This window comes from Terrapene carolina, unplaced genomic scaffold, assembly GCF_002925995.2.
Source record: "Terrapene carolina triunguis isolate 2854851 unplaced genomic scaffold, T_m_triunguis-2.0 Scaffold24, whole genome shotgun sequence".
Lineage (NCBI taxonomy): Eukaryota > Metazoa > Chordata > Testudines > Emydidae > Terrapene > Terrapene triunguis.
The window spans coordinates 268,664-286,759 of NW_020664375.1; the positions used below are offsets into that span (position 1 = coordinate 268,664).

The following is an 18,096-nucleotide window of genomic DNA, read 5'->3' on the forward strand; positions in this document are numbered from 1 at the left end:
TAGAATCAAAGAACCCCAGATTTATTGGGGGTTGGGAAAATATTTAAAGATCTGTTCTGGGCTACCTATTGTCCACAATATTGGACAGAGATGCCCCAGCTTCTTTGTAATTAGATGGAATGATGTGTTACTTTATGATGCATCATTGATTTCCATCAAGGCAGTAATCATTTTTTATTCCAGAAGTTGAAAAAAAAAAAGGTTCGCCTTTTTGCATTCCAACATGTACATTCCCGTATCTTTCCGAAGGACAGCATAATCTTCCCTGATGTTCTCAAACCTGTAAGAAAGCTTTAGGCTCACTATAGCAACGTTGCTGCATACTATCCAACAATTCCAAATTTCATCTGAGATGATTATCCCTTTCAGTGGTGATGGTAGGAAAATAGATTCCTACTTACAGTGGGCTACATCCAAGTGGTGAAAAGGCTTATGAATTGGCCTTTTTGCTCAATGCCATGCAATGCTAGGGGCTGGTGATGAAGGGGCGGGTGGCCTGGTTACAATAAGGTGCAGGAAAAGTGCACCTGGATTGCTGCAGCATTGTCTGCCCCTTTCTTGAAGACGTAGGGTGAAATCCTGGCCCCACTGAAGTCAATGGGAGTTTTGCCATTGACTTCAATGGGGCTAGGATTTCACCTGATTAGGTATACCAATTAAGTCAGTTTCTTGGTTTATTAACGTCTGCCAGGAAGGTGAGAACAGCACACGCACCAAGAACTTAAAGGAGTGTGCCCTGGAGCCTGAGAACTAGCTGGAAGGGGAGCCTGATGATTCAAAGATGATGCTAAGCAATCAGGAAATAAGGATCCCTCCACACAAGGTATCGTGCTTTAGTTGATATTTTATTTTATCCTTGTCCACTGTGTATGAATAGGGAAGGATAGGGTTACTTTGAGCCTGGGACATCTGTACCCCAAAGCAACACCCTAGCACCCCCTATCTACCATGGTGATAGAATTATGAGGTGTTTTACACAAAGTATGCCTTGTGGGGCATCATTTTAAAAGTCCTGATCTGCTGAGCATTAATATCCTGTTGCATTGTTTGTGCTATCATTGTATGTGAAGTTATGAAGTTTACTATGTATGTGCTACTAAAATATGTTGTGAGGTTGGGAACACCCACAAGCAGCCTTTCAGGTACAACAATGAAGAAGCCAGATGGTGTTGATGGTCCATTAAGGGGAATACATGTACTTTTAAGGATTACCCCAGGAACGATACAATGGAACCTCACTGAGATGGCATATACACAATGGAGACTGTTTGACTCCCATCACAGCAAAGGATCTTTCCAGTAAGCTGGAAGAAGCTATAAAAGGGGGAAGCGACATCATCATTTGGCTTCATTCCCCCACAACTCAACACCTGGAAGGAGGTCGGGAGGAAAAAGACTTTGAATGGGGGAGGGTTGTCCCAGGCTGGAAAGGCGTTTCAACCTATGTATGGAAGATCTGTAAACTGCTTGTACTATCAGGGTGAGACACTGCTGGAAATCCTGTCTAGTTAATAGAACTCAGATTGCAAATTTGTTTTATTTCTTAGATAACCAACTTTGATCTGTACAGTATTACTTATAATCACTTAAAATCTATCTTTCTGTGGTTAATAAATCTGTTTGATAGTTTTTACCTAAACAGTGTGTTGTTTGAAGCGTAAAGGGAAATTTGCTCAGGAACAGGTGTGTTGTCCTCTCCACATTGAGGGACTGGGTAATAAACTTACACTGGTCAGGCTTCTGACCAGAGCAAGACGGTACAACTCTGGGGTCCTAAGCTGAGGAGCTGGGGGGAATTGGCTGGAGCCTCTCTATTGTGAGTGGCTGGTGAAAGCATTCATGTAACTCACCTGTATGTGTCCCTGCCTGTGAATGTTTGTGTGAGTGCAGGACCTGGAGAGGTTTGCAGCTTGTCACATAATCACAGTGTGAGAGGGAGCCCACGTTGGTAAGACAGAGAGCTCAGCGGTACCCCACTTCCAGGTTGTACCTCGGGGAACCTGTCACATTATACTCGTGGACTCTCTCTTCACTACTATTGTAAAGTGGAGGTGGGCACCACTGCAAGTGGAATTTCCCAGAATTCCCAGAGATGGGCAAAATGTTGACTGGAACTGTAATTTTCCCGCTGTTGCTTTTTTCCAGCTGAACAATTACAACAATGCAGCAACCCCCCAGTCCTAACTGCTATCTCTGCAATCAGTTCCCTGTAGTTGGCTCAGGACACTGCACAACTAATAGATTTGGCTTCAATAATGTCTCTCTTGCAGATTTAAAATTGGCAGAGTTTAGTTACTATTTCAGCAGACAGTAGGAGTGGAATAACTCCCCTCAGATAAGGAAACTGATGGTATGCTAGACTTATGAGTGCAAAAGCATACAGGGGCTTTTGAAAAATTTTACTCTTGAAAGTGGAACTTAGGTTCCTAGGTCATTCAGGTGCTTTTGAAAATGTTACCCATAATCTTTTCAAGAATTTTGAAAAAACATTTTAATTAATCCATGACTGGCAGCCTGTCTTTTTCCCTAGTGTGGTAATGAAGGCAGGCAGCTAATCAGACCCTACACTTTTCATAACCATACAGATTTCATTTCTTCCTTTGTTTCTGAGTATTCCCCATACAGTTTCATGCATACTAGTTACTAGAAGGAAACCTAAAGAAGGCAGGGTGCGAAGCTCTCTAGTGCTCCCTCAGCTAAGGGGGTGAAGAGAAGATATCTGTCTGTCTGACACAGATTCCCCACAAGGTGAGGCAAGGAAACACATGGCAACAAGTTTCCTGTGCCCAAACAGTCAGCACAGATACCGGCCACTACAATCAGTTTGCCACCTGTGAGCTAGAACTTCAATGATTTCTCCTTTAATGGTCTGCCTGTGGCAACAAGCATGTAAAAAAATACAGAATATTCCTGCAAGGAGCATGCCACCATGATAAGCTTCCCCTACTACACACCCGAAAATATCTTGGGGAAAAAAAGATTTCTTTCTTGGAGGCAAATAAAACTGGTAACTTTGCTGTGTTGCTGGCTTTACAGCATTGCTTTTTATGTCTTACAAAGTGTCTGCATCATTTAACATTTATATAACCTACATACATATATAAATGTTGCCAGGTAAAATGTGTAGTTTGTATTTAGAAGAGCTGTAATGGTTAGATTCTGAATGGAAGGTTTTTGTACCTTGCTGAAGTATTTTCTCTTCTTGAGGGGTCTTCTCTTCCTATAAATAATACATAAAATAATTAAATCTGTATACTGTACTTTCAAAGCCTTTAAAAAACTATATTTAACTGCAGCGTGTGAAATTCATTGTATTTTTTTTAATAATGCATTATTATATTAGTATAATTCCAGAAAAAATATAGTACCATTGTAGGTCTTACTTAATTGGTAAAAGATGAAATAAGATTAAAAAAATAACATGCCTGTTCATCTAAGTAGCTAATCTTAAAAAAATAGGAAATATATTTATTTAGACAAAGCATTCCAGAATATTTCTTTTGGATACAAAATAAAATAACTGAATTATAACTGCACCCCTATTGCTATTAAAACCACATACGAATGAAAAACAAATTTGGACTCAAACATAGAGGGTAAGTTTTCAATGCTGAGCGCAGGAATTTAACAGCATGCATGTTATAAGGAATTATACAGTTAATTCCTTCACCGTACAACAATTTAAAAGAAGTGCTTCACCTCTGGAGTTTCTGAAGTGGTGTTATTGCTTCTTTCTCCCTCAGGTGTTTTACTGTCATGTTCCTCTTTTTCATGCACTTTCCCATCATCATTGCTGCCTCCCTCCTCTTCCTCCTCCTCTTCTTTGTCTGTTATTTCTTCTTCTTCTTCTTCTTCATTATCAGTCTCTTCATCTTCAGAAGTTTTTTGATCCTGTGACAAAATGGAAAAAATAAAAAAAATTTAAAACAATGTTCTGCAGCACTAGCAACCAATACTCTACAACAGCTCTACGCCTCATATTGGAATGGATTCGGATACTCTGGCCCTAACTGTTCCCTTCACAGGCAGCTGAAAAGATGAGAAGACAAAAGCATTTTATTTCAGAGTACTATGAGTCCTTATTTAGGCTCTGACCTTGGAGTCTTATTTTAATACCTGCTTTAAGTACAAAACTCAACTCAGCCTTAATTCTGGAGCTGTGGCCAGAAATAGCCTTTTTCTGACGAACAACATGTCCCCTTACAACAGAAAAACAATGAATGCAAATGCTTTTTTGGAAATCCTGGATAATTCTTTTTATTTGATATCTGTGTGAATAATGAAATCGGTAATGCTTCCAACACTTTAAGAAAAGGAACTTGTTAAATACCAGGTTTATTTTTCAGAGAGTTGATTCAAATACTAAAGTCACAGCAAATGGAATGCTCTGGTTCCCTATAGACGCTATCATTTACAGCATGTTTGATCTCAACCCAGTATAGCACCTTACTATATCTAGACTTTTCTACAAATACCGTTTTTATTTTTGCGATAACCATGGAGTATTATGAAAAACCAATTTGCATCAAAGAACATGTCTCTGTGAAAATTGTTACAAAGAAAACAAAGAGTAAATTGTATGATTTACATGACATCATTTAGTCCAATCACCTTTGCTGTGCTAGTTATACAGTTTTGGTAACATGAAATGTTACTTTTTTTTTTTTTTAAACAGAAACATTGTCTCTCCTATTGCAAATCTACAATGAACATATAACAGCCTAATCTAAAATTCTAACTTGGACTTCTAATGACAGACAAATCAGCGGAGCTCTGCTCTCAGTTTATCATTTCACCAGAGAACATAGATGGTATTACATCCTTGCACTGTATGGTTGTTTAGCTACCCATTGTTATAGTACATTTAGATATTCCAAGCAACATTTCACAGAAACATTCATTGAGCTATTGAACATAACACAACGATCCCAGTTGTAACTTAAATCAGTGGTTTCCAGCTTTTATGATTTTTTTTTGATGCCCTGTTTTGATTGGTTGGTGGATGGGCACTCCTCACCTGGTAGCCCCTCACTTCATGCTCAGGCATAGTTGCTGTCTCTCCTATTTTCTGTCCATTCTCTCTGTTTTTTTCCTCCTCTCCTTTTTGGCTACACTCTCATAGTAGCTCACTGTGGATACTTGCTGCTCAGGGCAAAGGCCATTCATCGGTGGTTCTGTGGGGCTGGGGCATGGGATCTTGCAGCCATGCTGTATATCATGAAGGTGGACACAAATGCTTGTGCTGATGAGCGCCTTCTTGGATGAGTTGCTGTTATGAGCAGGTGTATTTGAGGCTGCTGCAGGAGCAGAAAGGGTAGGTAGATTTCAGGAAGCTGCCCACCACTTTACCCACAGCAGCATGTTTGCAGAGAGCAATCAGAGTGGATCCAACTTCATGCAGCTTTCCACACTTCCACTGCTTCACTTTTCATGGACTAGTCTAGTGCCCTCCCACCCCCAGAGACTTGTCCCCAGGCTGAAAACACTACTTTCCATACACACATGCAGCTTGCACTGAAGTCAATGCATGCATATGTATCTAAGGGCAGAATCAGGCCAGCTCCCTTTGAACAATAATAAAATCCTAAGCTTGGATATGCCAAGTTTACATGTTATCTAATTGCATGTTTCACTATTTCAAAACAGAGAAAATGTAAGTTTCTAGCAGCATAATTCCGCCTTTTTTAGAGTGGTGGTGTTCATAACCTGACAGAGCTTGTCAACTTAATGTCTATGGCCAGACTGTGCCCCCATGATCCATACATGGCTCTCCCCACTTTCACATTGAGGGGGTGGGAGGTGCAGGAGTCACTTCTGTAGCAGCAACCCCCTCACTCTCTACACCCTGCAGATGGCACTTTGCCTTCTGGGCAGGGAGAGAATATAGGGTGGAAGCTGGACTGTATGGACACACATCATCCCCACACTGATCCCACAGAGATTAGCTGGAAAGAGAAATGCAGCTTGGGAGTGTATTAACTTTCCTACTGAACCCCATCTCTGTTGGGGAATGAAATTTGAGCAGTGGTCATGGGCAGTCACGGCCAGGAGGAATCCTTGGTAGTACAGCAGTATGGTAAGTGTACTACTAGGAAGACAGGGGAAAGGCAGGGGAGCTTCTGCTGATGTGGATGGACCTGACCTTTGGGGATCCATGGAATTTGTAATGGGCACTGCAGCTCACTCTGCCAACATAAAATCTGCACTGAGATTCCCTCCCCGTTTGCTCCCTCCAACCGATTTTCCAACTGCAGTTTTATTTAGTTCTATAAGAACAGTCTTCATTGCAGGCAATGAAAAAACATCCCCATACGCAACCTTGAAAAAAGAAAAAGGGAATCACAAGCAACCCAAGTGATTTGCTATAGTTCATCTATCCATCAAGTACTGTGAAAGCCATTGCCCACAGATGCACTACTTTGTTTTGCCTACATTATAATAGAATCATAGATGATTAGGGTTGGAAGAGACCTCAGGAGGTCATCTAGTCCGACCCCCTGCTCAAAGCAGGACCAGCCCCAAGTAATATTTTATATTACTATTGGGTCTTGCAAACTCGCATATCATTGTCAGGTTTCCTGGCAGCAAGCTGTGCAGATTGCAAATGGAGAGCCAACTGTGAATTCCACAGGGGCCTTACATAGTGGGCAGTCATCAGTTTGAGAATGTTGACAAACTACCAGCAAGAATCATGCCTGCTGGCTTTTGGAACAAATATGAGAAGAGTGACAAGAGGTTTCAGAAGGGTATGATTTTGTTGTTGAATTTTTTGTTTTTACTGAGGAACACATTAATCATCAAGTTACAAATAACAGTCTCTGACACACCAGCTTAATTTCTATATCATTATTTATTCAAGCATCTATAAAGCAATGGAAAAAAATACTAAGGGTTCAGCAAAAGCTGCCTTTTTCAGGCCAGCTCTGGGGTGGGGGGGAAGAATTTACAGATAAAATACTGGAAATGTTTTCATCTCACAGTTCTGTAAAATTGGTGTGTTATTTATCTTTAGTATGGTACACATGCAGGCCTGGATCTTCAAGTGATTCTACATTGCATAAGGTGATTGTACTCCAGTGCATATGTGAGAGGAGATTACACATATGCACAAGACTGGATGGCTTTCTAAAAGGTATGCTCCACCTCAACCAGATGTTATGGACTTGATGCAGAACTTAATGGGTGAAATTCCATGTCTTGTGTGGAAGGTACGACTTGATGGTCATAATGGTCCCTTTTGGCCTTAAAAATCTATGAATCTATACATCAGTAAGGGTGTAATACATCACTGTGCAATGGGACAGCAAAAGGCCTATGCAGCACTTAAGTCCCACTTTAGTGCTATTTTGAGTAATTAAGTGGTTCATAGGTCTTGTGCTGGTCCATTTCACAAGGGTAAATTTCATCCCATACACCTAGTCCTCTCCAAACTGCATAGAAGATTAAAGTCCTGATAGGCCTACTCCCTTGGTCTTCAGAGCACAAAGTTTAAAAAAAAAGGAGGGTGGTCTTAGGTGGAAAATGGGCATGTCTCAGGAGTTACTGCATTAAGTGTGTGTGACCCACCAACCTCTTAATGCCAACTAGCAAGAGGGTGCACAAGGGTTAGAGGGATCTCTTGGGTCTGGCATGTACATTCTAGTTCACCAAAGTGTGTCATGTGACATCTCAAATAAAAGTCAGTGTCACACTGATCATCAATATAATTGCAAAATGCATGTGCGGATGTTGTGTAAGAAATCATCTACGCACTCAGAAAATTATGTTCTTAAACTCTGTGTCTAGGGACTGGCCACCAGCAAAGGTGAAAAACAAGTTTGCTGTCAGACAAGCAAAGTTTATCTAGGTAGCTGTTTACATGTAAATTAAGTATTATATAGTTCAGAATGGGTCCCCTTCCACCAGTCTGAACAGAATGCTAATGGAAGATTGTAAGAACTTCAAAGAAAGACAAGCAACAAGAAGAAGCAAACAGCTGGGAACAGAACCCTATCTTGAAGTGCACATCAAAGGTTGTGGGACTCTAAAGTACAAAAAAAGACCCTATAATCCTTCATCTAGGAAATAAACAGACAGCACGTTCTCTTAATGAAAGAGAGGCTTCAAATAAGCTTGGATGAAAATGTTGGATAGAAACTGCGGGTGAGATAGCTTCTTTGGACAGGAGGTAAACCTGTTAGTTAAGGTTCGTCTCCAGGAAGCATGTTATGATTTTGTTTTATATGTAACTGTTTGTTTCCAATGTTCTTACTTGCTACCACTTGAATCTTTGTTCTTTGACAATAAACTTATCCTTGTTTTCATACTGAATATGTCAAAGTGCTGTGGTGTTAAACAAAGTGGTTGAGTTGAATCTTATGAGCTGCTGCATACTGTTCCTTTGCGAACAGTGGGCCAGGTAATACTGTGAGTGTCCAGTGGACAAGAGGCTGGACACTACCAGGAATGCTCGGAGAGCTCGGGAGTTGATGTGTGCCTTTCGCTAACCTGTCCAGAGAGAGCGAGAGAGAGAGCACTGCAGAAGCCACCACAGGCTGGTGGTTTCAGGGAGCTGAGCCACAGCTAGGGTGACCAGACAGCAAGTGTGAAAAATCAGGACATGGGGTGGGGAGTAATAGGAGCCGATATAAGAAAAAGACCCCAAAATCAGGACTGTCCCTATAAAATCGGGACATCTGGTCACCCTAGCCCCAGCAGGCACAGACAAGATGCCCACATGCTAAGGTGCCTCAAAACCCTGGGCACCCCTGGGGAGTGTCACAGTGTGATCCTCAGCACGCAAACGGGAAAATTCTGTCTTACCTCTGAATTTTCATTCTAGGACACTCCGTGTCAGATAGATTTCACACTGTTCCCAGTCTCAATGGAAACCAGAGGCAGGCCAGACCTTGCTCTGAGTCTAGGCTTAAGACCAGCCCTCAGGAAGAACTCTCCAGACTCATAACTTCCAAATACTAAATTATGTAAAAGTTTAAAGTTATTATTTGGCTCAACATGTCAGCCTTGACATGAAATTGAGGGATTTGGTGGAGGAACCCCCTTTCCTTTCAAACTACTTAACAAGTGAGCAATAGCCAGAGGGGAGGAGGGTACAACCCTGGACATAGTACAATCCTCTGAGTGAGGGTCAGACTATCTCCATAAAGGGTCCTAGGACAAAAATTCACAGGTAAGGCAGAATTTTCCCTTTCTCACTCCCCTCCATGTCAGACACTCTTCACAACGGGACGCAGAAAGCAGCAAATCATCCATAGTAAGGAAGGGAGGATTCAATTTACCCATACAGAACTGAGAAGAAACTTCCAAGATTGGTGGGGCATCCCATTCAGTAACACCCTTCTACCAAACACTGCATCAGCATGGGTGAGGATGTCAGCCCTAGAGTGTTGGAACAACTGTGAACAGATGACCCTGCAGTAGCCTTATGGACTCTCCTTCTCATAAGATGTGTAATCTCTTTGCCCACAAAATTGCTGCTTTTTTCAGAGTGCAATGAGAGGAGCTGTACCTGATGCTTTGAATGCCTTTGCTATATATACCTTTATTCCTCTGTAGGCTCTGTTCACATCTAACTTATGCATTTATACTTCCTCGGGATGTTTGTATTCAATCAGAAAGGCAACAATACCACTTCCTATTACATGCAAAAGATTGGTGTGGTCTTGGGGAAGGATGCCTGGTTAGTTCACAGGACTACTGCCTTTGGCAGAACATGTAACTGGGGTTTCATTGAGAGCATGCCAAGCTCCAAATCCCCCTTGGACAAGAAGGTGGCAATGCAGTAGGCAAAATACTTTCATTGAGAAGAGGAAGAGACCTACCAACTGTGAAGCTGAAAAGTGGTTTTATTAGGACTTGTAGCCCACAAATCAAGACCAGAATCTGCATATTGCCAGAGGACTGATAAGAGTAATGGTCCTCAGAGATCTGTTATGTGACGGTGATGAGAGATTCTAATGGGTTTATTACAGTGCAACATTCTTGCAGTCAGTGACCTGTCTTTCCAAAATGTGTTGGTCTTGAACCCCATGGTCAGGCCATCTTGTAACAACACCAGAACATTCTTCGCTTCAGCTGACTTTGCTCTGATGTATACCCCTTATAACACCAACATCTAAACCTCAAGTGAGACATAGACATCATTTGAGAATTTCCTCCAAGTGGCTAGGAGAGTGTTTATTCACCTTCTTAGAATGAGTGACTGTAATTCTTTTCTCTCAGCTTCCCAGACGATGGGTTATAATATGCTGGATATTGGTTCAGGATAGGTCCCTGTTGCACTATGCTTTGTCTGTGTTAGGAATCTGAGAGGAGATTCTAGTTACATCAAAATCAGGTCTGTGAACCAAGACCTGAAGGTTAATGGGAAGGTGATTATGATCGCCAAGATCTGTTCCTTCACAAACTTCTTTAAAATCATTACTCTCAGTGGGGGGGGGGGTAGAGTGGGGATGGCATAGACTCATAGATCATAGACTTTAAGGTCAGAAGGGACCATCATGATCATTTATCTAGTCTGGTCTCCTGCACGTTACAGGTCACTGAACCTCACCCATCCACTTCTGTAATAGACCCATAGTCTCTGGCTGAGTTACTGAAGTGCTCAAATCATGATTTAAAGACCTCAAGTTACAGAGAATCCACCATTTACACTAGTTTAAACCTGCAAGTGACCTGTGCCCCCATGCCGCAGAGGAAGGCAAAAACCCGAAAGGATCTCTGCCAATCTGACTGGGGGGAAATTCCTTCCCAACCCCAAATATGGTGATCAGTTAGATCCTGAGCATGTGGGCAAGACCCACCATCCAGACACCTGGGAAAGAATTATCTGTAGTAACTCAGAGCCCTCCCCAGTGTGGAAGTAGAGAAAGAACTGACAGGGATTTGAAGGGGATTTCATATTCAAACAGTCCCCTTGTGTGAGCAAGAGTCAGGCTAGCTGTAACCCTAATAACGCGAGATTTGTAGAAGCGAGGATTGTGTGAGGCGAGTGGGAAAGAACTGTATGAGAAGTTGTTGTGACCTTGTGTTAGATAAGTATGGAATGAAGACTATAGTCTAAATTGTTGAGGAAAATAAGATATCAGGAGGACATATGTATAAACAAAAAGCAGCTGTCGCCCATTATTGAATGTAACAAAAAGTATAAATGCTTGCTGTAATTGTTTACCTGGAGAGAGACTTGTTCTGCTCTCTCCCGCCACGCAATTGCTAGAGAAAATAAAGTATCTGACTTGCTGCACCCAACCTGAGAGTGAGAACTCTGTTTTTCTCCAACACCAGCTAGTGCCCCATCACCAGCCACTGGAGATATTTGCTGCTAGCAGTCGCAGATCAGCTACATGCTATTGTAGGCAGTCTCATCATACCACTGCCTCCATAAACTTAACAATCTCAGTCTTGAAGCCTGTTCTAGAACTTCACTCCTCTGAGATAAGGGAACCATAGCCTCTGCTTTTGAGTGTCTCTTCTTCATGTAGTACCTTTTTTGGTTTTAGCATGCAAATAGGTTCATCAGTAGGCTTCCAACCTGGCTTGTGATGCACCGAAAGGTTCTAAGCTTGTCTTCCTGAGCCAATCGACCATGACTTTCCTTCTTGGTGTAGAATCTTGAGGAGCAGAGCAACAGCTTCTGCATAGGATATGAACTAGACTACTTCTCTCAGCAGTCCTGAAGGTTTTCTGCCTTCTTAGCAGGCAAGTACACGCTATGTTTCTGAAGAATCACCAGCTGAAAATGGAGATGGTGCTTGATGGTCCATAGCATGAGATAAGTTATACTCCATGTCACCTCCTTGAGCCACATCCCAACCCTCCAAGTCAAATAAGTGTCCAGATATGTTCCCCCTACATGCAGTCTGGTATCTATACTTTGCTTCTATGTTTCTCTGGACCTAATACCACACAGCTGTTAAGTAATAGTAAGAATGAATTCACCAAGAGATGCTAGTACTGAACTGAACCAAACCAAGATCTATGTATACTGATTTGCTGCAGTTGCTCACTGGAAGTGAAACAAGAATTGTGCTGGGTATACATATGAGACCAACTAGCTCAGGAGCCAATTCAGAGATTTTCTCTGAGGAGAGGGTGTGCTCAAGTTTGCAAATCAGACACTATCTTCCTCCCTCTCTCTTTTGAAATAACTATTGTTTTGGACAATAACTTAGATACTAGAGTTTTGTAAAGGCCATAATTGGCCCTTCCACTTGTTCGCGCAAAGTAATGTTTCTGAAGGCTTTTAGTGATGGCTTCTGGGCTCTGTGTAACATGATGAGAAGACAGTCCAGACAAGGTATCCCTTTCACTTGAAGGGAGGGATGATATGGTATTTATGAATACCCATGTAGAAGTTACAAACCAAAAGGGAGTACTCTATTGAAAATACTTCTTATAGCAGAAGCTGAAGTATCTCCAGTATCTCTGCAGGAGGTTTATTTTCATATTCTGAAGTTTTGGGAAAATAATGTATAACTGATTTCAGTATTTCCACCTAGATTTCTCTCCTTATGGACTCATTGAGAGACCTGAGATCTAAAGTGGTCTGCATGTCACTGTTTCTCTTTGTACCACAAAGAATCTTGTGCCTTTTCCAAAATATCTGTCCCTCCACCAAATTGATTCCATTGTTCCATAGCTAGGAGATGGATCACTGCATCCTTCATCTTCTGATGCCATGAAGGGTCTTGTTGATAGTGTTGCTTTATTTTAATTTACCGTGGGGAAAAGAATAAACTTGTCTGTAGGACAATGAGTGAGTTCTATTGAATAGCCTTCCCTGATTATCTCAACCTCCATTTTCTGAGGCAGTTCACTCCCAGATGAGGGCTTACAGGGAGGCACCCCTCAGACGGGGCGGGGGGGTCTACCCAAACATGGGAAACCAAAAAACCAAGAGAAGCTTTTGGGGTTGGATGGTTTTCCAGAGAATCCCAGACGGGGTCTTCCAACTCTCAGGAAAGGCAGCAGTGACCTCCTCCTATTGTGTAATCTCTACGCTAGGACCTAGAATGACAGCAGCCTCAAAGGGAAAACCTGTTGAAAAAAGATAGTTTGGAGATTCTCTCACTGGAAGAAAGGAGAGACTTTTCCCCTTCTCTAAAGCCCCAGGGACCGCTTCGTCTCAGTGCTTCCCAAAGAGCTTACCAACAAAATATTTGAAAGGATATTAGATGCTAGCACACAATTCCAATTTCATCAAGTGGAGCCACAGTTGTTCCTGAGACACATCTTTGGAAGTTCTGAATATACAGCAAGTCAGAATCAGGTGAGACATCATGCACTGAAAAAGCTGCTAGGGAAGCCTAGTTTAAAGCACAATCTTTGTGGTGGGTTTTGGAAAGGTTGGGATGGGGGGCAGGTGTTTATGCATGCACACAATGGCTTTCCAGTTGAGCACAGATCTCCACAATAAGAGACTACAGCCAATATTCTCAGGCTACTGTATCCCAGGGCACGTCTTCATTACCCGCCGGATCGGCGGGTAGCAATCGATCTATTGGGGATCGACTTATCGCGACTGATCGCTCTGCCGTCGACTCCGGAAATCCACCGCGGCAAGAGGCGGAAGTGGAGTCGACGGCGGCGCGGCAGCGGTCGACTCGCCGCCGTCCTCACAGCCAGGTAAATTGACCTAAAATACGCAACTTCAGCTACGCTAGTCACGTAGCTGAAGTTGCGTATCTTAGGTCGACCCCCCCCGTAGTGTAGACCTAGCCCAAGTTTAGCCTGAGTGATGATCTTATTCTCCTGTCTGTGGGTTTGACAGAAGTACTCTCTTGGCTGGTATGAGTATGCCCTTTACTAAGAAGGCTGCAGCAGGCTTAATCTTAGGCAGATTAATGAAGACCTCTTAGTCCTTACCTACAAGTAGGTCTCAATCACACCCTCATAAACCAAGTGAAGAATTACACCGTTCTTCAACTTTGCAAAGTGGGTTTTTTAATTTGTTTTGTGTTTTAATTTCTAAAAACACAAGCACCTACAAAGTTAGGCCTCCCATTCATGCTTATTTCTGGGAAGCTTAGTTAAGACACTGAGGTATCTTGTTCATAACCCGAACTCTAGAGATGTGTCCTTCTCTTTAGAGGCTCTAGAGGGCAGACTCTCTCATGAGAGGTTTTAAGACCATGAACCACATTCTTCACCAGGCCCTGAGCCAAAACTGTGAAAGGGGAGGGGGGCCTGTGAGGAGAAGAGTTACCAAGGAGATTGAAAGGACAGTCTGCAGGCATATATCCTGCATGTCTCCCTAAAGGAAAAGAGTAGCCACTTTATGACCTCATGTCACACCCCTGGAGGCTGGAAGGGGAAAGGTGGTAGGTCCCTCTTCCAGGAAAGGTGATCTAAAATGCTTCACTCTATATTCCCTGCTGCGAGGCCTAGGCTAAATGGGGAGTGACCTGGATCTCCTGGTGACAAATGACTCTTCGGCACCTTTCGTAGCAGCTAAGGTCATGCAGGTAAAACAGCTTGTGGGAAGGGAAAATACCTTGTGGCCTTCTTAACCACCTCAGCGTGGACCTTGCCAGGCTGGGAGCAGGAATTTCTTTATCCTGCTCACTACAGGGAGAACTTTTGCCTTCTGCCAAGATTCAGGAGGCTCAGGTGAAACTATCCTGCTTGCTCTGCAAGCTGTGGGAATGGGGTCTCATGCCTAGAGAAGACGCAGAGAGACTTTGAAATAAAATTTAGCCCCAGTTCCATGCCACTGATTCTGGTTTGGTCTCAGTGAAGGGAGTTTTCATGTGGTTGTTTCTCTCTCTTTGCATAGGCCTCAACCACCACATTGACTAGAAGCCAAGTTTTAATGCAGCCTGCTGAACTGTCTCCACGTGGCCTTTCCCATACACCAGCTGAGAGCTCAGTTCCTGGGACCTGCTGTATGTGCCTACCATTTCTGAAGCAGGAGGAGAGGTGCTATCCTTCAAATCCTCCTCAGAAAGTCAAGATTTTTTTTTTTTTAAGTTTACAGTTTTAAGAAGAAAAACTTTGAAACCAATGAGGAAACAGAGACATTTAGTTGAAAATCTTTTTAAAATTCTGTGAAAGCTCTGCTACAAAGGGGCCCCGAAGTCTGTTTTGTATGCCACCTAGACGCAGAGAATTCTGGGGATTTCTTCCTGAGGGCTGGTCCTAAGCTGAGCTCAGAGCAAAGATCTGGTCTCTCTCCACAATTACCATGGAGAAGACTGACAGAGGAGACTGAGAATGAGGCACTTAGCTATGTACTCTTTCCATGGCCCCACTCCTCCTAATAAGCAAGAATAAGTTGGCAGCTACTCAGCCGCCCTCTCAATAATGCAGGAACAGGTTCCCTCACTACTGTCCAGCTCATCACCTACAGTGTGCAACACTCTGTCTGTGCTGTACAGGCTCAGTCCCAACAATCTCCAACAACATTACCTTCAAAGTCAACAATTCAGAAAAGTTTACCAATTACTGTGCTATTTCACACCTAAGGACACAAGTCAATTGAAGGAAAAGCAAGTATATTTGTGGGGACAGATTCCCAGCATTATATGACGCAAAAGGCTTTGCAGATAGAAAAACATTTGTGCCAGCAAAATTTCTAGAAGGCAGAAGTATACAGTGGAGTCTGCTTTGTCATGCACACTTTCCCTGGATGAAATGTTTGAAAAGTAGTCAAGTTAGTTCTAAATGTTTTGGCTATACTGCAGTTTTAAAGATTGTTCTTTAGAGATGTTTATGCAGCTGTATTTGTTTTACAATTTCACATAGCAGATAAATTAGTCATTTTTTGTTTACCTCCAGTTTATTAAGAACAATTTGCAAACTCAAATGTCACCTTTTTAATATCAGGCTTTTAAATTTAAGGTTTCACCTTTTAAAGAAATCAGAAACTAGATCCAATGGGTCAGACCCTGCCTTGCAATAGGGCCCCTCTGTGAGCTACCTGGGTGGTGCAAAAGGGCCAGAAAGTTTCCCTAAATAGGTGGTTGGGGATTACCTCACTGTGGGTGAATGTAGAGCTGGCAGAGCTCCTCCCTGTCTTCCAAGTGTGTGAGGTAGGAGGGGATGCAGCCAGAACATCCCCAACAATCTGGCATTCACAGGCCGGTGTAACAGACCCAAATAGGCCTTTACAAGCAGCATATTTAAAGCTGGCTGCTCTAAATTACATCAAGGGGCCAAACCAACCCAGCAGCCCCTGGGACAGGGGAGGTGAGTGGTGGTATAAAGCTACCTTTGCTCTTTCCACCCCCTAACACACACACGTTGGGTCCTGTGCAGAGTACAGCTCAGGCAAACTGAAGGATTGGGGCTTATGCTATAATCTAGTTAGGATGTGGCCAATAGGCTCACGGTTCTTGAGAGACTTTTACAGGTCAGATCCCCCCCCTCCCCAGATTCGCAGGGGAATAAACCTCTTTTAAAGCTTCATAAATACTGAGAAGTCATGGCCTCTTGCATGGGTGCATTGTGGGTTGAGTGTGGACAGGTTGAGAGTTTGAGAGACACCCACAGTACTCCCATGCAGCAGCTGGGCAGAATATATACCTAGCAAGACCCTGAGTACTTGGTGGGGCACCCAGACAGAGCAGCTGATAGCAGGAATGGTGCCAGGGTTTTTGCTGTCCTAGGCGGCAGCTCCTCCTCTGAAGCTGTGTTCTCGGCGGCGGGGGTCCTTCCGCTCCGGGTCTTCAGGGCACTTCGGCGGCAGGTCCCGGAGCGAGTGAAGGACCCGCCGCCGAATTTCCGCCAACGACCCGGAGCGGAAGAAGCCCCCCGCCGCCAAAATTCCGCAGAGGGCGGCAAAATGCCACCCCCCACATCCTGCCACCCTAGGCGACCGCCTAGGGTCGCCTAGTGGAAGCGCCGGCTCTGGCTGATAGGCCCCATGGGTACAAGCTGACATGGACACACAGCCAGGGTGAATGCTGCCTTCATCATAAGGTATGAGGGAAAATGAACACTGATCGTTTTATGAGCAGGGGTGAGGGTGCTACAGAGTGCATTGCCATAGACCATCTGACCCTGCTGAGGCAGGACTTCACAGGAATCTTCCACTCGGCAAATATTTGTTGTTCTCTCCTGTGCACCTCAGAGATGGCAAGGACGGGATTTTGCCCTCTGGGGGCTTGTCTCTATGGGGAAAATGCATCATGCTAATTAAAATGTGAGAACACTTGTTCTAACAATATTAAGTAGAGGTTTGGTAGAATTCATTTTTTTTATAATTTTGACAGATATCAATGTTTATTTTTAAGCATTTTTAATTTTTCTCCATCTAAATTTTCATAGTTGTGCAAAATTATAGGTTTCACTTTTTATTTTTAGCAGTTGAAATTTTCACAGTTGTGGGAAATTATGGAGATGTTGAGATTCAAAAAGTCAAAGCTTTATAACTGTCAAAACAAATATCACATCAAAATATACAAAGTAAATATCCTTAACTCAAACGCTCGTAAGTTCTCAAGCAGCATTTTTCTTACTTTGCCTATTTGTAAATTTCTATTATTATTATTGATGTATTTTTATTATTGTATTATTGATGTATTGAAGTATTTTTTTCATCAGTTTGTGTAAGTATGGTGAAATTGACGTTTACTGACATTTACACATAAAAATCTAATCCTTCCAAGAGTAATTAAGTATGACTTTGCCTTGAGTGTGGATAAGGACAGCCATTAAAAAAAAAAAAAATTATCTGACCACGGTTAACCATCAGGGGGTTAGAAATATGTGGGTGTCTTGATCTGTAAAACATTTCTTTAATACTGTTGTGCTCATTGCTCTGATCTTGGATGACGTAATGTGATGACTGGAGGTACTGCTTTCTTAAGCTCTAAGCAGTGCTAATAAATACGTCTGGTAATCTCTTACTGAGCAACAGTGCAAGCTTAACATCTTAAAACCCAAATACTCTCAGCCATTTACCATTATAAATTGAGAGCCTAATTTAAATTTCTAACTATTAATATAGTAACTTTGTTAGTTTCAGCTATTCACCAAAAGTGTCCACAGTTTCAGGATCCACCACAAAAAAACCTGTTTGCAGAGTTTGATGAAAAAACTATGTAAAAGCATGAGTTAAGCACTCTGATGGATTTAAGAGCTTATTCTTTCAGCTAT

At 42.6% G+C, this 18,096-nt stretch overlaps 1 protein-coding gene across 1 annotated transcript in view; it reads right to left on the reverse strand.

Moving 5' to 3' along the window:
- LOC112104190 (X-linked retinitis pigmentosa GTPase regulator) overlaps positions 1–18,096 on the reverse strand; it is a 96,149-nt gene that overhangs the window by 5,907 nt on the left and 72,146 nt on the right. Inside the window, exons 14-15 of the mRNA XM_026650003.1 lie at positions 3,700–3,891; positions 3,181–3,220 (exon numbers count right to left, since the gene is read on the reverse strand). Of these exons, the coding sequence (XP_026505788.1) occupies positions 3,181–3,220; positions 3,700–3,891 (232 nt within the window). The remainder of the gene's footprint in view (positions 1–3,180; positions 3,221–3,699; positions 3,892–18,096) is intronic.